Source organism: Mus caroli, chromosome 10 (genome assembly GCF_900094665.2).
Source record: "Mus caroli chromosome 10, CAROLI_EIJ_v1.1, whole genome shotgun sequence".
NCBI lineage: Eukaryota > Metazoa > Chordata > Mammalia > Rodentia > Muridae > Mus > Mus caroli.
The window spans coordinates 35307545-35329286 of NC_034579.1; the positions used below are offsets into that span (position 1 = coordinate 35307545).

Below are 21742 nucleotides of genomic sequence, written 5' to 3' on the forward strand. Positions count from 1 at the left end.
AAAAAAAAAAAAAAAAGATAAGATGCTTACATGACTATTTCTTATACTTAGTTATCACTGCTTTGGATGTATTTAATTTTGAACACTTATGGCCATATTTTCTTTAGTGCTCTTCATACCTAAGTAAGCCTGGGAAATTCTTTAAAAGCACCAATCTCTGAGTACTGCTCCAGAAATTCTCATAATAGATGAGAGATGGAATCTGAAAATCTTCATTTAAATAAAGTCACTAAATTCTTGTCATTCAGATGGTCAAAGGCACTCATTTTGATAAGAGAGCTACAGCCTTAACACCTGAGCCTTTGCACCAATTACATTCTTATAGTATGTGTCAGCATCCATTGCACTGTTCTGAGATTGGTCTCAACTGTTAGAGCATTTAGAAACCTTATGCTATTTTTTTGGTGATTGATTTGCTTGTTTTATAGTGGGCAGTAGTCCTGATGAGTCGCTGGTCCATCTTCTTGCTGGTTTGGAAAGTGATGGATATCAAGGAGAAAAGAATAGGATGCCATTACCATGTCACTCCTTTGGAGAATCTCAAAACCCCCAAAATAGTGACGATGAAGAGAACGAGCCGCAGATTGAGAAGGAGGAGATGGAGCTTAGTGTGGTGATGTCCCAGAGATGGGACAGTGATACTGAAGAACATTGTGCCAAAAAGAGGTGATTTCTCTTAAAAGTTATTTCAGTTACTCTAACACGTACCTTTCGTCACTGCTGCACTTCAGTAAAAATTTATTGTTATTATTCATACTGTAAAATGCCCTGTGAACTAAATTGACTTTCCATATCTCCTTGAAATAATGACTTTTTTCATGTAGCATATATTTAATATTCCAAGAAAGGTCATGTTCTGCTACATTCAAACAAACAAACCTAGAAACAATGTGTTTTATATACAGTGCCGACGCCTATAAGGACAAATGGGTAAAACTGAAGCTCTTCCTTACCATAGAACTCGCAAAGTAATTCCAGAGAGTAACTGTTAACAGAGCTAAGTAGCCCTGTGCAGAGTCCACTTAAAAATAAGTGACTCTCATATGTGATTAGCCTGAGTTAATTACACAGTAATAGAAGCAAATAGCTGGCTGGGTGACACATGTCTGTAATACCAGCCAAGCTACAAAGTGAGAACCTATCTCAAAATAAAGTCTCTGAAGTAAGCACTGTTATTCTGGTTTAAGATCAGCCAGGAAGACCCACATGTGATGGTGCAGAGTTTAATCCCTGCACTCATGTAGTAAAGGTAAATGGGTCTCTGTGAGTAAGAGGCTGTCCTGGTTTACACAGTAAGTGCCAAGCCAGATACAGCTACGGAATAAGACCCTGTGTCTCAAAAGAAAGAAACAAGCAGAACAGATGTGTTATTCAGGGTTCTCTAAAGGAGTAGAAATGATAGCAGGGATGTATGTTTATGTTTATAATGAGTATATATAATGTATAATATATATTAAAGGGAACCCATTGGATTGGCTTACAGTCAAGAAACCAAGAATCTGGTAGTCACTCTATGAGGCAGATGTCTCAGCTGCCCCATTCTGTTGTTGAATGCCAGCAGGCTTCCTGGATATTCTACATTGGATGGACATGCTGGAAACAGTGAGGGCAAGCAGGCAAAAAGCAAGTTCTTTTCCATATCTGAGGTGCCACCAGAGGGTGCTGCCCACATTTAGGGTGGGACTTCCTGTTTCAAATAATCTGATCAGAAAAATCCTTCACAGGATGGCCCAGAGATAGACATTTCAGTGGATTCCTGGTCAGGTTGGCAACCAAGAGTAGCCATCACAAATGGCATTGTGATTAGCTGAGCAGCCTCTGGCAGCTTGAGTAGTTTGAGTCTCCTCTAAAACTCAAACATTTTATGACCATATTAGAGAGAAATTGAATAATAGAAACAAAAAGAAATTAGTTAAATGTATACTAAATGTTATGTTTAGCCATGTATATCACAGTTTAAGAAGAAAGAAAATAAAGGGAAAGAAAAGGAAGGCTAGAAAGATTGGTGAACACTTTTATTTTTATTTTATTTTTATTTTTTTTTGTTTTTTTCAAGACAGGGCTTCTCTGTGCAGTCCTGGCTGTCCTGGAACTCATTCTGTAGACCAGGCTGGCCTCGAACTCAGAAATCCGCCTGCCTCTGCCTCCCAAGTGCTGGGATTGCAGGCATGCACCACCATTGCCTGGCCAAACACTATCATTTTTTAAAGAACATTTGAATAGACTTTTTGGTCTAATTTGGTAACTAAGGGAGAAGTGATCAACATTTATAGATTGAAGATTAACATGTAGAAAATGGCACATGCCCATTCCTTATGTGGCAGAGGATAACTCATGAATACTACATGGAAATTGAAAATATTCATGTGATTGTGATATCAAAAAGCAGTTAGCTGCTAAGAGAGTCGGTAGCAGGAGAGTTATTGTATGAGACAACAAGCTCCTGATGCAGAGAATATGAAAACAAAAATTGTATCATTTATTAAATTAAGATTTTTACATCAGATAGCAAATTTGATTAAAGTCATTACATGATGTTTGATGTAATAAATTTCTTTTAGCCGGGCGTGGTGGCGCACNCCTTTAATCCCAGCACTCGGGAGGCAGAGGCAGGCGGATTTCTGAGTTNGAGGCCAGCCTGGTCTACAAAGTGAGTGCCAGGACAGCCAGGACTACACAGAGAAACCCTGTCTCGAAAAACCAAAAAAAAAAAAAAATTTCTTTTAGCACATAACAGTGATTTTATGACAAATTGTGATTGTAAAAGGCTTAAAGGGGAAACTGTTCTGTGTATAATAAAGGGATGTTTTCAAGCAACTGAGGCCAGAGGGAACAAGTTGGGTATGGAAAGAAAGACTTTGAGTATCTAGATGGGAGTGAAAGTATCATACTAACATAAATATGGGTTAGAACTTAGAGGCTCTAAACCTCAATTCATCTAAAACTTTCAGGAACCTTGCAACTCAGTTACCACATTGTCTTCTAGCTCTTTTTAGGTCACTGCTACTTTCTCTTGAGAAAATCTCTTGATATTTGAATGCCCCATCTCACCTTTCTTGATTTTCATTTCATAGTTTAGTGACCACTGTATGAATACTTTAAAATATATTAGGATGCTACATTTTTAGAAGTCACCTAATTCTCATTTGTTATATTTGTGTATATTCCTATCCACAGATAGGTTGAGGGGAGAACGTGAGCAAGGGCAGGACTAGGTAGGATAATAATCCAAGATGTTGTGGCTATAATGTAAGAATTATATGCTGGGCAGTGGTAGCTCAGGCCTTTAATCCTAGCACTCAGGAGGCAGAGGCAGAGGCAGAAGGATCTCTATGAGTTTGAGGCCAGCCTGGTCTGCATAGTGAGTTCCCGAAGAGCCAAGGAAACCTATCTTGACCAAAAGAAAAAAGAAAAAGAAAAAATAATTACGATCCCTTCTATGTCACATGAATGAGATTATAAATCCTGTTTATGGTAACTTTTTGCAAGTCCTGTAGCAGTGCATGTTAATAAAGCAAAATAAACCTCTTTCTTTTTAAAATGCTACTTTCATATCTTTATATTTTTTAGTGTCATAATCAAGTCAGAAAATTTGCATATAAGATGCACCTTTTTCTTTTAAGATCTTACTTTTATTTTATGGGTCTGAGTATTTGCCTGCATGTGTATCTGTACATCACGTGCATGTATTGCCTACAGAAACAGAAGAGAGTATCAGATGCCCTGAAACTGGAGATCCAGACAGTTGTGAGCCATCATGTGGGTGCTGGGACTGAATCTAGAGTCCAGAGTGTTTAACCGCTAAGCCACCTCTCCAGCCCCAGATGCCTTGTTTTCTAATGACCGTATTCACCAATGAGTTGTAATGCCCTCTAGGTCACTGTGCAGAAATGCCCACAGAAGTTCTACTGAAGAAGATGACTCGTCCTCAGAAGAGGAAATGGAGTGGACCGATCATAGTTTGCTTTTTGCCAATCTCTCTATACCTCAGTTAGATGGAACTGCAGATGAAAATAGTGGTAAGAAAACAAACCTATTGTATTTGGTTATTTAGTGACTCAAAATGTATTTTACTTGGGACATATTTGTGTTGTGTTTAAGTGATTATAATTTATCTTTAAGTGACTACAATTTAAATGACTATATATTGTGTTTTTTTATATAAGTGACTATAGCTGTGTGATTGCTTATTCTAAAGAGGGTAGGATATCTGTGAGTTGCTTGGTTGAATCTCTATTGTATCATTGAAGTAGCACAAGAAACTAAGAAATATGCTAACATGAGGAAGCATATTATTTTATGAAAAAGCTTTAATGTGGTAGTATTTTTGCATATTCCTTAAAATTACTATAACATTTTTCTGATCAAAAGAATACATGTTTAAAGTAATGACTAGTATGGTCTCTTGACTGTTTAGATTGTATAATTTCTTTTAGTCAGGCCACTGTTTCAGACATAGAAACTTAATATAAATTCTTCCTTAAGAAATTAACACTGTGAATGAGTATATTCTTTTTTTCTCTGATTTTAGACAATCCATTAAACAATGAAAATTCTAGAACCCACTCTTCTGTGATTGCAACAAGCAAGCTATCAGTAAGGCCCTCCATCTTTCACAAGGATGCTGCTACATTAGAACCTCCGTCTTCTGCTAAGATCACCTTTCAGTGCAAACACACAAGTGCCCTTTCTTCCCATGTTTTAAACAAAGATGATTTAACTGAAGACCTTTCACAACCAAACAGTACAGAAAAAGGTCGAGATAATTCAGTCACTTTTACAAAGGAAAGTCCTTACTCCATGAAGTCCTCTGGCTCTTTAAGTAGTACTGTTCATTCAGATAGTTCTCACAAAGAGATCTGTAAGAAAGACAAGTCTTTGCCGGTGTCTTCCTGTGAAAGTAGTGGTTTTGATTATGAAGAAGATATTCCATCTGTTACAAGACAGGTACCAAGTAGAAAGTACTCCAACATGAGAAAGATTGAAAAGGATGCCTCTTGCCTACATGTGAACCGTCACACTAGTGAGACTATATTGGGGAAAAACTCTTTCAACTTTGCTGACTTAAATCATTCAAAACGTAAATTATCCTCTGAAGGAAACGAAAAGGGAAACAACACATCTCTCAGTAGTGTATTTCCCTCTTCGCTAACGGAAAGCTGTGACTTGCTGCCGTCTTCGGGGGAGAACAAAAGTATGGCCCATTCTCTTGAGAGCATCACTGATGAGAGTGGACTAAACAAACTTAAAATCAGATACGAAGAATTCCAAGAGCATAAGATGGAAAAGCCAAGTCTCAGCCAGCAAGCAGCACATTATATGTTTTTCCCCAGTGTTGTTCTTTCTAATTGTCTCACTAGGCCACAGAAACTTTCTCCTGTCACATACAAATTACATTCTGGCAATAAACCTTCCAGGTTAAAATTGAATAAAAAGAAGTTAATAGGTCTTCAGGAAACTTCTACCAAAAGCAGTGAAGCTGGAGCCACAAAAGACAGCTGCACGCATAACGATCTGTGCACTGGTGCTTCCGAGAAGGAGAATGGATTGAGTGGTGACTCAGTTAAAGCTACTCATGGGACCTTTGAAAATAAACCACCTACAGAACAGTTTATAGACTGTCACTTTGGAGATGGGTCGTTAGAAGCTGAGCAGTCTTTTGGACTATATGGAAATAAATATACTCTGAGAGCCAAACGCAAGGTGAATTATGAAACAGAAGATAGTGAGTCAAGTTTTGTAACACAGAACTCAAAAATTAGCCTACCTCATCCCATGGAAATTGGTGAAAATTTAGATGGAACTCTCAAATCCCGAAAACGAAGAAAAATGTCTAAAAAGTTGCCCCCTGTCATTATAAAGTATATTATTATTAATAGATTTAGAGGGAGAAAAAATATGCTTGTGAAACTAGGTAAAATAGATTCTAAAGAAAAACAAGTAATATTAACTGAGGAAAAAATGGAACTTTATAAAAAGCTTGCACCTTTGAAGGATTTCTGGCCAAAAGTTCCTGACTCCCCTGCAACCAAATATCCCATTTATCCACTAACACCAAAGAAGAGTCACAGAAGGAAGGCAAAACATAAATCTGCTAAGAAAAAACCTGGTAAGCAGCACAGAGCAAACAGTGAAAATGTTAAAAGAACTTTATCTTTCCGAAAGAAGCGGACACATGCTGTCCTTGCTCCTCCCTCCCCATCATACATTGCTGAAACCGAAGACTGTGACTTGAGTTATAGTGATGTTATGTCAAAGCTAGGCTTTCTTTCTGAGAGAAGCACAAGCCCTATCAATTCCTCTCCACCACGCTGCTGGTCTCCCACAGACCCGAGAGCTGAAGAAATTATGGCTGCTGCAGAAAAGGAATCGATGCTTTTTAAGGGTCCTAATGTATATAACACTAAGACTGTTAGTCCTCGGGTAGGAAAAGCTAGTCGAGCAAGAGCACAGGTTAAGAAGTCAAAAGCAAGACTTGCTAACTCCTCTGTAGTTACTAACAAAAGAAACAAACGGAATCAGACAACTAAACTAGTGGATGATGGAAAGAAGAAACCAAGAGCAAAGCAGAAACAGAGAGCCAATGAGAAAAGTCTGTCAAGGAAGCATGCAATACCTGCGGACGAAAAGATGAAACTGCACTCTGAGGCTGAGCTCACACCGAACCACCAGAGTGTGTCTGAGCTCACAAGTAGTTCTGGCACTCAAGCACTTTCTAAACAGAAAGAGATGTCACAGACAGGCCCTGCCGTGGATCACCCTCTTCCTCCTGCCCAACCCACTGGAATTAGTGCACAACAGCGGCTGTCTAACTGCTTTTCCTCATTCTTAGAAAGCAAGAAGTCTGTAGATTTGCGAACATTCCCCAGTTCGAGAGATGATTCACATTCTTCTGTTGTTTATAGTTCTATAGGACCTGGAATCTCAAAAATTAATATTCAGAGATCTCATAATCAAAGTGCTATGTTTACTCGAAAGGAAACAACCTTGATTCAAAAAAGCATATTTGACCTTTCTAACCATTTGTCTCAGGTAGCACAGAGTACACAGGTATGTTCAGGTATAATATCTCCAAAGACAGAGGAGAGCTCAAATACACAAAAAAACTGTGGGTCATCTATGGGAAAGTTAAATGAGTATCGCAGTTCCCTAGAATCAAAGCCAGAACAAGTCTGTGCCCCTAATTTTTTGCACTGCAAAGACAGTCAGCAGCAGACTGTGAGTGTGTCAGAACAATCAAAAACCAGTGAAACTTGTTCTCCAGGGAATGCAGCTTCTGAGGAGAGCCAGACACCTAATTGTTTTGTCACTTCTTTGAAAAGTCCCATCAAACAAATAGCATGGGAGCAAAAACAGAGGGGCTTTATTTTAGATATGTCAAATTTTAAGCCTGAAAAGGTAAAACAAAGGTCATTGTCAGAAGCAATTTCACAAACCAAAGCGCTGTCTCAATGTAAGAATCAAAATGTGTCAACACCTTCGGTATTTGGTGAAGGACAATCTGGGCTAGCTGTTCTAAAAGAATTGTTACAAAAAAGACAACAGAAAGCACAAAGTACAAATGTCGTACAAGACTCAACGTCTACTCATCAGCCAGATAAGAATATTTCTGTTTCTAATGAGCATAAGAAAGCAAATAAACGAACACGACCAGTGACTTCTCCAAGAAAACCTCGAACTCCTAGAAGAACAAAACCTAAGGAACAAACCCCGAGACGTCTAAAAGTAGACCCTCTAAATCTGCAGACCTCTGGCCACTTGGATAATTCCCTATCAGATGACAGTCCCATCCTTTTCTCAGATCCAGGTTTTGAAAGTTGTTATTCACTTGAAGATAGCCTGTCTCCTGAACATAATTATAATTTTGATATTAACACAATTGGTCAGACTGGATTTTGTAGCTTTTACTCTGGTAGTCAGTTTGTTCCAGCTGATCAGAATTTGCCGCAGAAGTTTCTAAGCGATGCTGTTCAGGATCTTTTTCCAGGACAAGCTCTAGACAAGAGTGAGCTTCTAAGTCACGACAGACAGAGTTGTAGTGAGGAAAAGCACCATGTCTCCGACTCCAGCCCGTGGATCAGAGCCGGTACTTTAAACCCCGAACTTTTTGAGAAAGTAGCTATGGATAACAATGAGAATCATCGGCACAGCCAGTGGAAAAATAGCTTTCATCCTCTGACGTCTCATTCTAACTCAATAATGGAATCTTTCTGTGTCCAGCAAGCAGAGAACTGTCTAACAGAAAAATCAAGACTGAATAGGAGTTCAGTGAGTAAAGAAGTCTTTCTCAGTCTCCCACAGGCAAGCAGTTCAGACTGGATTCAAGGTCATAACGGAAAAGAAGCGGACCAGTCTCTCGACTCTGCTAACACCTCTTTTACTACCATACTTTCCTCCCCTGATGGGGAACTTGTGGATGCAGCTTCGGAAGATTTAGAATTGTATGTCTCAAGGAACAATGATGTGTTGACACCAACTCCTGATAGTTCACCAAGGTCTACCAGTTCTCCCTTACAGTCTAAAAATGGCAGTTTTACTCCTCGAACTGCTCATATTCTGAAACCACTTATGTCCCCACCAAGTAGGGAAGAAATTGTGGCAACGTTGCTAGATCATGATCTTTCAGAAGCTATATATCAGGAACCATTTTGCAGTAATCCTTCGGATGTGCCAGAAAAGCCCAGGTAATTAGAATTAATCCTCCCCCCACCTTGGGTCACTTTGAATAATTTTTATTTCTATAATATTTCATAACTGATTGCTAGTTTTCTAGCTGTGTTACTGCATTTTTAAGAACAGTGAGGAAAATTATTTGTAATTATAGACTGATTAAGCAAATTCACAAACTAGAAAACTGTACCTAGAGAAATTAAGTTGATGACTCTTAGACTTAAATTTACTAGTACTGAATTCCATGTCACCATTGGGGATTAGAGGAGCAAGGGATCACTTTGACATGTTGCAGAACTTGAAAGAATGTCAAAATACTTCAATGTATTGCAGGAGAAGGTGGGAGGGAGGGACAAGATGAAGAGACTATGTATGTACATGAAAATTTGAGATTGAGAACTGAACCCAGGAGCTGGAGAGATGGCTCAGTGGTTAAGAGCACTAACTGCTCTTCCAGAGGTCCTGAGTTCAATTCCCAGTAACCACATGGTGGCTCATGACCATCTGTAATGAGATCCGATTCCCTCTTCTGGTGTGTCTGAAGAGAGCAACGGTGTACTCACATAAATAAAATAAATAAATATTTTAAAAAGGAAGACGAGGAAGAGACAGACCTGAGTCCAGGACCTCACATCATAGGCAAGCACTCTACCTTGGGTCTACCCCACAATGATCCTTTTGAAGTGGAACTTATACTTATTAAGCTTTAATATATTTGTATATACTGTGTGTGTCTGTAAGTGTGTGTAAGCATATGCATTTCAGAAGTATGGAGCTCAGAGGACAACTTGTGGGAATCAAGGTGTTCCTTTCACCATATGGGTCTTGAGGAATCAAATTCAGGTCATCAGCCTAGCAGCAGGGGCCTTTATCTGTAGAACCATCTCACCAGACTAAAGTTAAGCTTTTGGATTTTTTAAAAAGTTGTTTCTTTAAAGTTTTTGTTTGTCTGCTTTCTGTCACTGTGAGAAATATTGGATACAGCCCAGTCTATAAAGAGAAGAGGTCTGTCTAGATAGAAGAGGTCTGCATAGTTGATGAGCTTATTATTTCTATGGCAAGAACACATCAGCATAGGCATGGCTGGCAGAGGACCAAAGAGAGGAGAGTAGTGCCTGTTGCAGGATTTTCCCTGTCCAGTTACATTAGTGCAGCAGGAGGTCTGTGATTGGACAGGGAATATCCTGTGACTTTTTAAAAAATAACTAATCAGATTTATATATCAATAAATCTCAATTTACAAGATGCCAATCCAATAATTTCAGAACCAATTGATAATGATAAAAGCTCTATCCCAATTATTCTAATCTTATAATATCATAACTACCTGTGGCTGGTTAAAGCCACGCTGGTTCATGTCTGCCTCCATCTTGGCCTTCCCTCCCTGTCTCTGCAACTCTTCATTCCACCTCCCTTTTCCCTGTCTAATCACAGCCCCCCTCCTGCACTAATATAATTGGACAGGGAAAATCCTGTGACAAGTGCCCATACTCTAAAGACCTCTCACTAAATCCCATCTTAAGGTTTCTGGCAACTCCCCAAATCCCAAGCCAGGGACCAAACCTCTAGTGTTCTGCCAATTTTAAAGTTCATATGTTTATATCAAACTCAGGTACCTGACAGAATGGAATTATGGCAGTTCACCTCAGCTTTGTAGATGGGAATTTTGTTTGATACATGACATTGAACCCTAGGCCTCGTGGTATACCACCAGCAAGTATATGCTTTTTTTAATATTGAGAGAATTTAAATACAAAGTCTTGTTTGAATCAATTGGCTTTGCTAAACTACGATAGGCACTAGAAGATACAGAAAGAGGCTATAGAGAAATGCATGATAACTTCATTGTTTTAAATCTATGTATGTTGACAGTGGAACAGTACTCTAAAGTAACAATGAATAGCTGAGGAGATGGGTGCTCTGGTAAAGTCCCTGCTGCAGACGCATGAGGACCTGAGTTTGGACTCCGAATGCTCACAGGAAATATGGACCTTTGCCCATAACCCTAGCACAGGAAGAGGTGCACACACACAGATCTCTGCAGCTAATTGGCCATCCAGCTAATCAAATTAATGAACTTGCTATCTCAAAATATAAGGTGGGGAACAACTAAGGAAGGATGTCACCCTCTGGCCTCCATATATGCTAACTCAGCCATATAAAAACATACTCCAAACACACACAGAGACTAATAATAGTGATAAGGATTCTGATGAGTTAGTGTCATGGGATGCTAAAATAAAAATAAAAGTAAAACCTTCTTTCTTTTGAATTGGTGCTGCCTTCTAAAAGAAATTAATTTTGTAGTTAAAGAGAAAAGCATATTATAGCTGCAGATAGAGTATTTTGTCTGCAATTGGGGTGAATGGGGAAAAAGAAATTGTCATATTTGAGACACCTAAGAGGACCCTAAGTCTGTTAGATAGGAACTTATTTTGGGTATTTATTGAAACAGAAACATTTATTCTAAAAATGTATTTATAGGGAGATTGGTGGCCGGCTCCTAATGGTGGAAACTCGACTTCCAAACGACCTGATTGAATTTGAAGGAGACTTTTCCTTGGAAGGACTTCGCCTGTGGAAAACAGCGTTCTCAGCAATGACTCAGAATCCCAGACCAGGGTCCCCACTTCGTAATGGCCAAGCAGTTGTCAATAAAGAGTCAAGTAATAGCCATAAGATGGTAGAAGATAAAAAAATTGTAATTATGCCTTGCAAGTATGCTCCAAGTCGGCAACTGGTTCAAGCATGGCTTCAAGCCAAAGAAGAATATGAACGTTCAAAGAAACTCCCTAAAACCGACTTAACTCCAGTGACAAAATCTGCTGAAAATGTCAGCCCTTCACTTAATCCAGGTGACACATGTGCAGTCTCTCCACTAGTGGATAAATGCCCATATACACTTTCTTCTACTGCACATACCAAGGAAGAAGTTAGTAAGTCTCAAATTGCTTTGCAAACATCAACGACAGGATGCAGTCAGACAGTAAGTGGCAGTCAGACACTGCTAGCAGCTGCCTCTGCAGCTGTCCCTGAGGAAGAGGAGGATGATAATGATAACTGTTATGTTAGTTACAGCTCCCCCGATTCCCCAGGTATTCCACCTTGGCAGCAGGCAGCATCCCCAGACTTCAGATCATTAAACGGGGATGACAGACATTCATCACCAGGAGAGGAGCTTTGCTCCCTAGCTGTTGAGAACTTCTTAAAGCCAATAAAAGATGGTATCCAAAAAAGCTCCTGCTCTGAATCTCGGGAGCCTCAAGTGATCTCTCCAATCCATGCTAGGGCAAGAACTGGAAAGTGGGATCCACTTTGCCTTCATAGTACACCAGTTATGCAGAGGAAATTCCTGGAAAAGCTTCCTGAAGCAACTGGCCTTAGCCCTTTATCTGTAGGTAAGTGTAGAAATGGTAGAAAGGCAACATCCTCTTCTTCAAAGGTAGAGACCAAAGAAGCATTGGACTATATGGTAAACGTCCTTGTCTTGTAAGTGAGATGGCAGCTCAGGAGATGAAGGATTATGATTAATGCATCATGCTTTAGAGAATCATAACATGGAAATGCTTCCATCTTCTACTGCAAACACCATTGTACCTGTCCACCTCCTGGGCAAAGTACAGGAGTCTCTCAGAAGCCTTCTGAACTTGCTCTTCCCTGTTGACTTTTTCACATACTCCCAAATCTCCACCACATTTTTGTTATTGTTTTTCCCAATTCTGCGTCTCAAAAACCCAGGGCCTATACATAGACTTGACTATTGAGGTGCATCCCCAGCCTCTTTCCTGCTGATTAATATAGAAACAACCAAACTTTCCCTCAACCTTATATCTGAAGCCAAATTTCCTTCTTCAAAGCCAACTTTCTTTTTAAAACATTCTCTTAAAAACAGCTCTGCTTATTTACTTTGTATTTATTTATCAGCCTACTCTAATCTGAATTCTGCCTGTAATTATACTTTTAAAAAAGTTTCTCAAATTTTTCTTATAACTAAATCCAGTGGATGAATTTAGTCTTCTAATCATGGCTTCTAAGTGGTCATTGACATGTTGACCACAGCTTAGATTCTAGAATTTCTCTTGTCTTTATTTTTATTTTTTTCTACTTGATTTTCTTTTAAATATATCTTACTATTCTTAGTTGTCATCTAAGTGTTGCAGTTTATTAAGTCTTAAGCTTTCCTTGGGTTTTCTCCTAAATGATCAAATTCCTGTCCATAGGGTTAATTCTGGTAATTTGCAAATTTGTATTTCCAGTCAGGAATTTAGGCAGTAGAACACTGACCATATGGTATTTCTGCTTGACAGTTCAAAGTACTACAAGGGTTAAGCCTTAAATCATGATCTCAATGCCTGCATTCACCACCATCTCACCTCATGTGCCCCGTGAGTAGTTACAGGTACATCTGATCTTTCAGTCCCCCCACTCCCCCGTGTCCATCTCTCACTCTCTCTGTCTCTGTCTCTCTCTCTCTCTCTCTCAGTGAATAGTACTATCTATCCCATCAGTCACCAGAGTCAGACACAATATATATGTAACACTGCCTGATTGCCTTGGTAAGAACCTTGGTTTTCAATCCATTACCAAGTTCTTTCATTTTATCTCTGCCACCACAACTTTATGTGGCTCATTATCATCTCTGGCCTAAGTGTCTATAGGCCTTCTTAGACATCTCGGTGCGTGGCAATCAGGAGAGATAATTTATGTATACCTACTACACATATTTCAGTTCAAAGACACCAGGCTTTAATTAGATAGATATAAATTCTCAATTAGTTCCTCCCTCACTCAGAATTTGGTTTGTAGGAAATTCAGTTGCATACAGACAACTGCAGTCCAAAAATACTCTTATAATACTCTGTAAATACATGATCCATAAGTTTTAAGTCATGTGCTATTTTGAATATCATGAAATATGAACCATCTCTTTGTCCGATGTATGCATTCTATCCATGATACCCTCTTTTCATCATTTAGTAGTTGTCTCAGTACTCCATCCAACTGTTGTGGGATTGGAGCACTCATGTTCAAATAGCCTTTATTTTACTTCATGGCTCTGGAGCATAGAAATAATGGTGCTGACCATTTATAAATTCATAGATGCCAAGGGGAACAAGAAAACGCAGTCTTTATGAAACAGTGGGGAAAATAAGAATGTTTGAGAAAGAGCTAACATGCATGTAACTTATTAGAGTATATTATAATTCTGTTTTATTAGTGGGTTTGTTAATCTTACTGTGCCTATTATTATGGGGGTGGGTAGGTAGGTAGGTAGAACAAAACAGTGTAAACAGAAGCCAGAGGTTCCAGAACAATCAACACAGAGAAGGGGAACTGTGGTCATTCCACTTCCATGCATGTGTGGTGAAGTTACAATTCTTTGTAGAGTACAAAAGAAACTATGTTACTCCCTCCTCATCAGAAACACATGATAAATGAGGGAATTAGCCCCAGGAGTAATTAATGACTAAGTTATCTAGCTCAGTAGTAAAACATAAATGTGCTTATTTTAAAATGTAGAAGAAGTATGAAGTATTTTGTAGAAATTGGAGGTTTTAATTTCATTTTAAAATTATGAAATCTGAAAAAATGCATATAGCAGTATTCACAAATGGTATTTGTTTGAAACAATAAAATTTGTTTTAAGAAAGAGAAGCAGATATACAAGTTAAAAATGAAATTTCTTTCTACAGAACCAAAAACCCAGAAGTTGTATAATAAGAAAGGAAGTGATGCTGATGGTCTCAGGAGAGTTCTCCTGACAACGCAAGTGGAGGTAACTGTGCCAGACACCTACAGCTCAGGTGTAGACTCAGCAAGGCCAAGTCTGCATTTCAGAGCTCTCTGTGTACTAACTTAATGTGTACATTATTTTTACCATCATTATTTACACATCTTTGAGAAAATCTAGTTTTTTGTTGTTGGGATAGAAGAGATTCTTATGTGTAAATACAAATATTCCAGAGACGGTGACTATGGCAGCCAGGTTATGCCGATACATATACATTAGCTGGTAACTGGCAGCATCGGAACATCTCATCACAGCAGAGCTTAAGGAACCGTTCAGTTGCTGGGGTGGTGTTCTGTTGTTTGGTTTGGTTTGGTTTGGTTTGGTTTGGTTTGGTTTGGTTTGGTTTGGTTTTTGAAACTGGATTTCTCTGTGTAATAGAGCCCCAGCTGTCCTGGAACTCATTCTGTAGACCAGGCTAGCCTCAAACGAGCAGAGATTCACCTGCCTCAGTCTCCCAAGTACTGGGATTAAAGGTGTGTATGCCCACCACCTGGCTAAATAAGTGATTTTTTTTTTAAATCTCAACAAAAATATATTATTTTCTTTGGGTTTTTTTTCCAAATATTACTTAATTTTTAATTTTCTTTCACCAAGTTACAAAAGAAAGCAGCATTATGTACTATTGAAGTTGAGGAATTATATCCGTCCTTATTCAAATACTAAAGATATGATAGTTCTTAATTGAGAAGTATGAAAGCAGTAGTCAGGTAGAACTTCTATACGTATTAGACATTGTCTTTGGAAATAAATGACAGAAACCACTTCCATATTATCTACTACTCAGAAAGGTCATTACATATAAGATGTATTTTTATACTGAGGCTATATTACAAACTTTGATTTATAAAGCTTTTGAATTATAACCTATTGATATTAAAAACAAGTAGCAGTGCATTGTAAACATAAATCAACATGTTACATAAAATGGTTAATCTACTTAAATAGCATAAGAGGCATTTTAAGAACAGAGAGAGCTGGATATGGTTGGTCACACATGTAATCCCAGCATTGGGGAGTCTGAGACAGACAGGGATCGCCATGAGTAGCACTAGGCCAATCTGGGCTGTAGCAGGAGACATGGCTAACAAAAGAGAGACAGGGGGAGCAAGAAAAGAAGAAAATTGTAAAAGAAATAGGAGGTGTCTATTGTAAATGCTTGAAAGCTTTTCTCCAATACGTGTAGAATGGGGTAAGGTGCACCATTTGCAAATGTTAGCCAAGCAGTTGTAAATGTTAAATACTTGATGTTCTTTCAAGAAAGGTCAAGCTCCATATCTATGTAGTGTAAATGATATAAGTGTCTGTGAACTCTGCCTGACCACTGCTTTCAGGATTGGGGCTTGTCAGTCAGGGTTTGTTTATAGATTGCATCCTATTTCTACAGTTACTAGAATAAAATGAATGTTAATAAACTTTTTCTTAAACTTAAAGAGAATCTTTATGTTTATCATGTTCATTATTTATTGCTAAGTACATAAAATGTTTAAGCAAGAATAATCCAAAGAAAGAATAGTTGCTTATGTCCTTTTCTGAATGTGTCTTTTTCTTTTTATAATAGAATCAGTTTGCGGCGGTAAATACTCCAAAGAAAGAAACTTCTCAGATTGATGGACCGTCCTTAAACAATACCTACGGTTTCAAAGTCAGCATACAGAACTTACAGGAGGCAAAGGCTTTACACGAGGTAAGACTGCAGCTTTAAGGCTGCACACACTATGCTTAGTTAGCACGATTTGTCCATAGGACAAGGATGGAAATGTTTAACCAGAAAGGGATATATTAAATTTTCTTTGTTGATCTCCATCTTGTTATTCTACTGTACTTGTGTAAAACAGAAAAAAAGTAAATATTGGCCAGTTACTGAGATTGATTTATATTCTCCCATCTTTGCAAAATTAATAACTAAAATTTAGTTTATAGAAGTTAAATTAGAAAATATTTTGAAATTTTAGAATTATGTATACGAGTCTTCTCTTTACCCTTAATACATGTTCATTCTTCCTAATTAAATTGGTTGTTTTGTTCTACTTGGCTGTAGGAGAGAGGTTTTCCATTTAAAGTTTTTGTGTTTACTAAGTTAATGTGTGCTAATTATTAACAATAAAATTCTATAGGATATAAGTTTCTAAGAAAACATTCTGGGGCATGGGGATGCTTAGAAGATGGCTCAGTCACTGAGATGCTTGCTGCTTCAGATCCTAGCACCCACCTGTAAGTCTTGGGTGTGGCAGTGTGTGTGTATAGTGCCCCTGGACTGGGAAGTAAGAAAAGGAGAATCCCTGGGGTTCTGGGCCAGCTAGCCTTGTAAGTGAGTGAGCTCTAAGTTAACAGGAAACCGGGCTTCAAAAGAAGATGGAGTGCAACCGAGAAAGACACCCACCATCTATTTCCAGCATACACAAATGCACACTGCTCTGTGTACACACACACCAGCAAGGTTTCTAGGCTGAATATACAGTTGAGTTGTTGAGTTTTTACCTAACGGCTATGAGATTCCTGATTAAATGAAAATAAGTCAAATCTTTCCCTTAGCTCACAGCTCTACTCTTTGTAGTGTTTTTCTTACAAAAACTGAAAGGTATAGTTCTTAGGAATGTGATGGATTTTGGGTTGCTTTATTATTTCTGTACCTTCCTTATACACGCATAATTAATATTTTTCATAGTTTAAAAGGAATGTAGTATATATATCAACAAACATTACATGTATGTGTTAAAGATAGATATGGTAAAGTAAGCCTCTGTCCTACAGCAGGCTGGCAGTTTTATTCCCCAAAAGCGCTGAGTACTTTCTCATTTTCAGGCCTCTGTAGGACTTTTCTGTGCATGTACTTGCATTTTAACATATGTAAGACCCCATCCAGTTGTTCAGTTTATCAGTATATTATAGTGATGTCTCCATATTAAGAAATACAGATCTGGCTTGTTATTCTGAAAATGCTAAAATGTACCAACTGTCCTGTCACCCCGTGACCTTTGGCGCTAACTTAGTTACTAATCTCCATCAGGACATTCAGGTCCTTCCTAGTCATTTGCTCTTAAGAGCTTCAAGTGAACTTCCTTCTACTTATATTTTGATTAAATGAGTGAGTTTATAGCATACCTTCTCAGGAGGAGAATTTCTTAGTTAAAAGATATGTGCATTTTAAATTTTGATAGATATTCCTAAATTGTACTTTCATTGGATTTGCCAAATTCTATTCCTACGAGTAATGGAAGTCATGCACTTGCATTCTTCATTAGCCCTCGTGGGTTATGACTACAAATCCTTTCTAATGTATGTGATCTGAATAATTATGAGAAGTCAACAATAGTCTTACTTTCCAATGCCAGCTGTACGTATATGGTAGCATATACCATGCAATCATGAATCCAGGCCAAATCCAGATGTTGACTTTTAATTTATTTTTACTTTTCCTCGTTTTTCAGGTTTTCTCGCCAAATTCCGGGTCCTTCAGTGTGAATTTTTACTTTTCCTCGTTTTTGAGACAGACTGTTGCTGTTGCCCTGCTAGATTTGAGCTTGTAAGCTAAAGCTCCTGTGTGTTAGGATGGCAGGCACGCTCCACTGCCATCCTAACATCCCAATCTCTGTCTTGATTTTAAAAAGAAATTAAGAATTGCAATTGAGAGGTTTTTATTAACAAAGCATGACTGTAGAAATAGTTTACTGTGTGCTGCATGCTAGTGAGCACATATACGTTGTCAGATGAAATGGCTTATTAGGTAGTCAGTTTCATAACAGTTCTTAATTTTCTTTCTGAAGGTAAAATTAAAATTTAAAAATTGGCTCATGTGCAATAGGTCTAAGTTTAGGTAATCCTTAATATAGTAGCATATTAATACATAGGAACATATAGATTAATATATAGGAACAAACAGTTTCTGTTTTGAGTTTTAATTAAAGGTACAGCTCTAATGTAGTTAACTATGAAACATGATAGACTGATTTGAATGTGGATGAGCATTTGAACTCATTTCTTTTCCTCAAAAACAAATTAAGACGCACTGCATATATTTTAAACAAATACTTTTTAAGTACTGCCATTGAGAAGTGACAGCTCAAGCATTTTTTGAAATGAGAGCATGAGTAAATCTAATTTTGGAAGCAAACATCTTAAGTTTATGAAATTCATGGGTTAATTGCGAGTTTGTCTTTTATGTCCATATTTTCTATATTTTTGCTTGTTTGTTTCCTCAGAGTCTTAGTGAAAAGCACTTCTTTGACCATTCATGCTGCAAACCACTTTAAGCATAATTTTTAATTTCCTTTGGTAGATACAAAATCTGACCTTAATCAGTGTGGAGTTACATGCTCGAACTAGAAGAGACTTACAACCAGATCCTGAGTTTGACCCAATCTGTGCTTTGTTCTACTGCATTTCATCTGACACTCCACTCCCAGACACAGAAAAAACAGAACTCACGGGTGTAATCGTAATTGATAAGGACAAGACAGTCACCCATCAAGGTATTGTTCATTTTTAATCAATGACGTGCTTGTCCGCGAATTGGGGGTTGTGGGGGGAGAGGGACAAACAGGCTCTCACATAGCCCAGTTTGACCTTGTACTGGTTGTGTAGCTGAGGCCTGCTTTGAGCATAGATCCTTCCTGCCTCTACTTCCCAAGTGCTAGATAACAGGCATCTGCCAGCTGCCATGCTTGGCTTGGAATGGTTTTTAACAAAATTGCCTTCTTGAAGAACCACAAGGAAGCAGGAATACTCTTTTCTAACGTTGGCTGAGGTTGGGTAGGAAGCTATATGTAACATTTTCCTAGATTTGTGATTCTTATTTTAATTATTACAACCACAGGTAGACTGGAGGTGGGTTGGAGCCCTTACCTAGTTATGGGAGTGCTCTGGGTTCTGTCTTTAGCACCACCAGGGAGGGAAAACCAGAAACCCTGTGGACACAAAGATCTTAATAAAACTTTTAATTAACACATAACTCATAAACGACTGATTATTCACAAATCCAAATAATGGTGTATCATTAGCTTGGGTGAGCGATCTCCGTTATCTACAGATATTTTGCTGCTAACACAGAATGTTTGCTTTAGAACATTGTTAACTACTACAAATTAATAGTTTGTGAGTTACCATGTTTCTTATTTATATATCTTCCTAAGTAACTGCACTTTGGTTCAAAGGTTCTTCATACACCATAGAGGCATTTTAGGAAATGCAAGTATTTCTCTGAGCTTTTAAAGGGAACCCTTACAACTTATTTAGGTCTCCTGAGGAAGATTTAGTATAGAAGAAAGACATTAAGAATCTGATGTTTAATCACCAGCTAACAAGCCAATCATTGAATTTTCACAAATTAGCCATGGTGAGATGACTTTACATAATGGAAATAAGCAAGCAAAAACCCATTAAAGTATTTTTTTTCTCTTGAAGAAGTGTGTATTAACCCTTTCCTAGCATACTAGTGAATAAAATATTATCTGCTAAACAAAGTACTAGGAAAAACAAGCACAGAAACAGTAATTTTCTTTCAAGTGGTATGTTATAGCTTGGGAATTTTATAAATGAAGACTAAAAAGGTAACTAAAAATGTAAAACTTGATTTTAAAAGCTCTATGTTACATTAGAAAAACCATTCAAGGACATTTTCAAGTAGTTGGACTATTATAGTTTTACTTTGGGGGGTCTGTTTTATATTCCTTAATGCAAAAGTAAAGACTAATATTAATTTTATATAGTGGTATATAGTACAATGTTATATGTAACAAATATTTTATTTCTTTAGATATCAGAAGTCAGACCCCGTTGCTTATCAGATCTGGAATTACAGGATTAGAAGTAACCTACGCAGCTGATGAGAAGGCTCTCTTTCAGGAGATTACAAATATAATAAAGAGGTATTGTCTTGTATTTTCCCAGTTTTCCATCTGCCTTGTTCAGTTATTTCCTGCTGATGCAGAGGGCATAAGATATAAAAGAGGGTGAGAGTCACCTGCAGGACCCTGGGAAGTGTGTGATCATCCTTAGGAAGTTTACTGCACTCAGCCTCCTGTCCTCAGTCCCAGTCCATCAAGTACAGGACAGGAAAGGCAAGACTGTGGTGTTACAACAAAGAAAAGTATGTGCTTCTAGCTTCTCAGTTGGATTTTAAGATGACTTTTCTATGGTTCCGAAGTAATGGGGATTGTACAAAAGTTCAGCTGTGTTATTCACTTAAAGAAGTTTCTACCTTGGGAGCTGGCCACTATTTTAGTAGTATTTTTGAATCAGTTTGTTTTATTGTTTTTCACTTTAATAATTAATCTTTGTTGAAAGTGCATCTAGTAATGTATTTTTATCATAAGCACTTACCTCCATAATCTTAATTACCTACATCTGAAAAATTAATAACTTACATAAAATGTCAGTGCACCAGAAAACTAAGAGCTTATTGTCTGGCGTACGGTCAGTACTTCATTGACTGACTGTATAAGAATATATGCTAAATATAAAACTCAATGAAAAAAAACCAGGCATTGGTGACTTACTTCTATAATCCCAGCAAAAAACAGGATTGGAAGTTTGAAGCTAGCCTGGGCTACATAGTATGACTCTTGTCTCAAAAATAATAGGGGGTTAAAAATGTAGGTCATGGGTAGAGTAGTTAGTTATCTAGCTTGTTACAGATAACCACAGCTAGTAATGATACTAATAAGTTACATATACAAGTAAATTATACAAATGAAACCCATAGATCAATCAATCAATAAATAAATAAACCCACCAACATAGTTTTGAGGGTTTTTTTATGCCAGCTGTAGGTTTTAGTCTCAAAACAAAATAATCAATTCCTCTCTTCCTACAGTTTTCCCTTTGAAGTTAAATAAGTTTATTTTCTCTTGTACTGTAACAAAAATATTTTCATGATAGTCACTGCATAGAGGACCTAAGAGGAGCCACAGAGTAAGTCCTGAATTTGATACAGATTGTCAGGTGGCCTTTACCAGGACAATCGTGCAGTGACGGGGAGGGCCCCTTCCCTTAGGCTCTCAAGCTTGCTTTTCCTGCATTACATACGTTATACTCTCAGTAGTTTCATCTACTGCCAGCTGAATTGCTCCTTCTCAGAAGATAGACCTATCGTTTCTTAGACATTACTTTGTGTGAGAACCCAGTCGACACTGAAATCACAAGGAAAGTGTTTGACTCATTTTTTTTTTCCCTCAGCATTAACACTATTGAAAGGCTGTATAGGTTAAGAAGTAAAAATGGCAGTCTGTGACCTGGAAGATCTTTATCCTAATACCATGCCCACTCAGGTCTCACCCTTCACCT

General features: G+C 37.9%; 1 protein-coding gene across 1 annotated transcript in view; it reads left to right on the plus strand.

The window, feature by feature from the left end:
* Window positions 1–21742, plus strand: part of Rev3l (REV3 like, DNA directed polymerase zeta catalytic subunit) — a 119185-nt gene that overhangs the window by 90578 nt on the left and 6865 nt on the right. Inside the window, exons 11-18 of the mRNA XM_029482641.1 lie at window positions 429–666; window positions 3877–4019; window positions 4532–8684; window positions 11155–12068; window positions 14364–14446; window positions 16020–16145; window positions 18738–18930; window positions 20214–20325. Coding sequence (XP_029338501.1) covers window positions 429–666; window positions 3877–4019; window positions 4532–8684; window positions 11155–12068; window positions 14364–14446; window positions 16020–16145; window positions 18738–18930; window positions 20214–20325 — 5962 coding nt within the window. The remainder of the gene's footprint in view (window positions 1–428; window positions 667–3876; window positions 4020–4531; window positions 8685–11154; window positions 12069–14363; window positions 14447–16019; window positions 16146–18737; window positions 18931–20213; window positions 20326–21742) is intronic.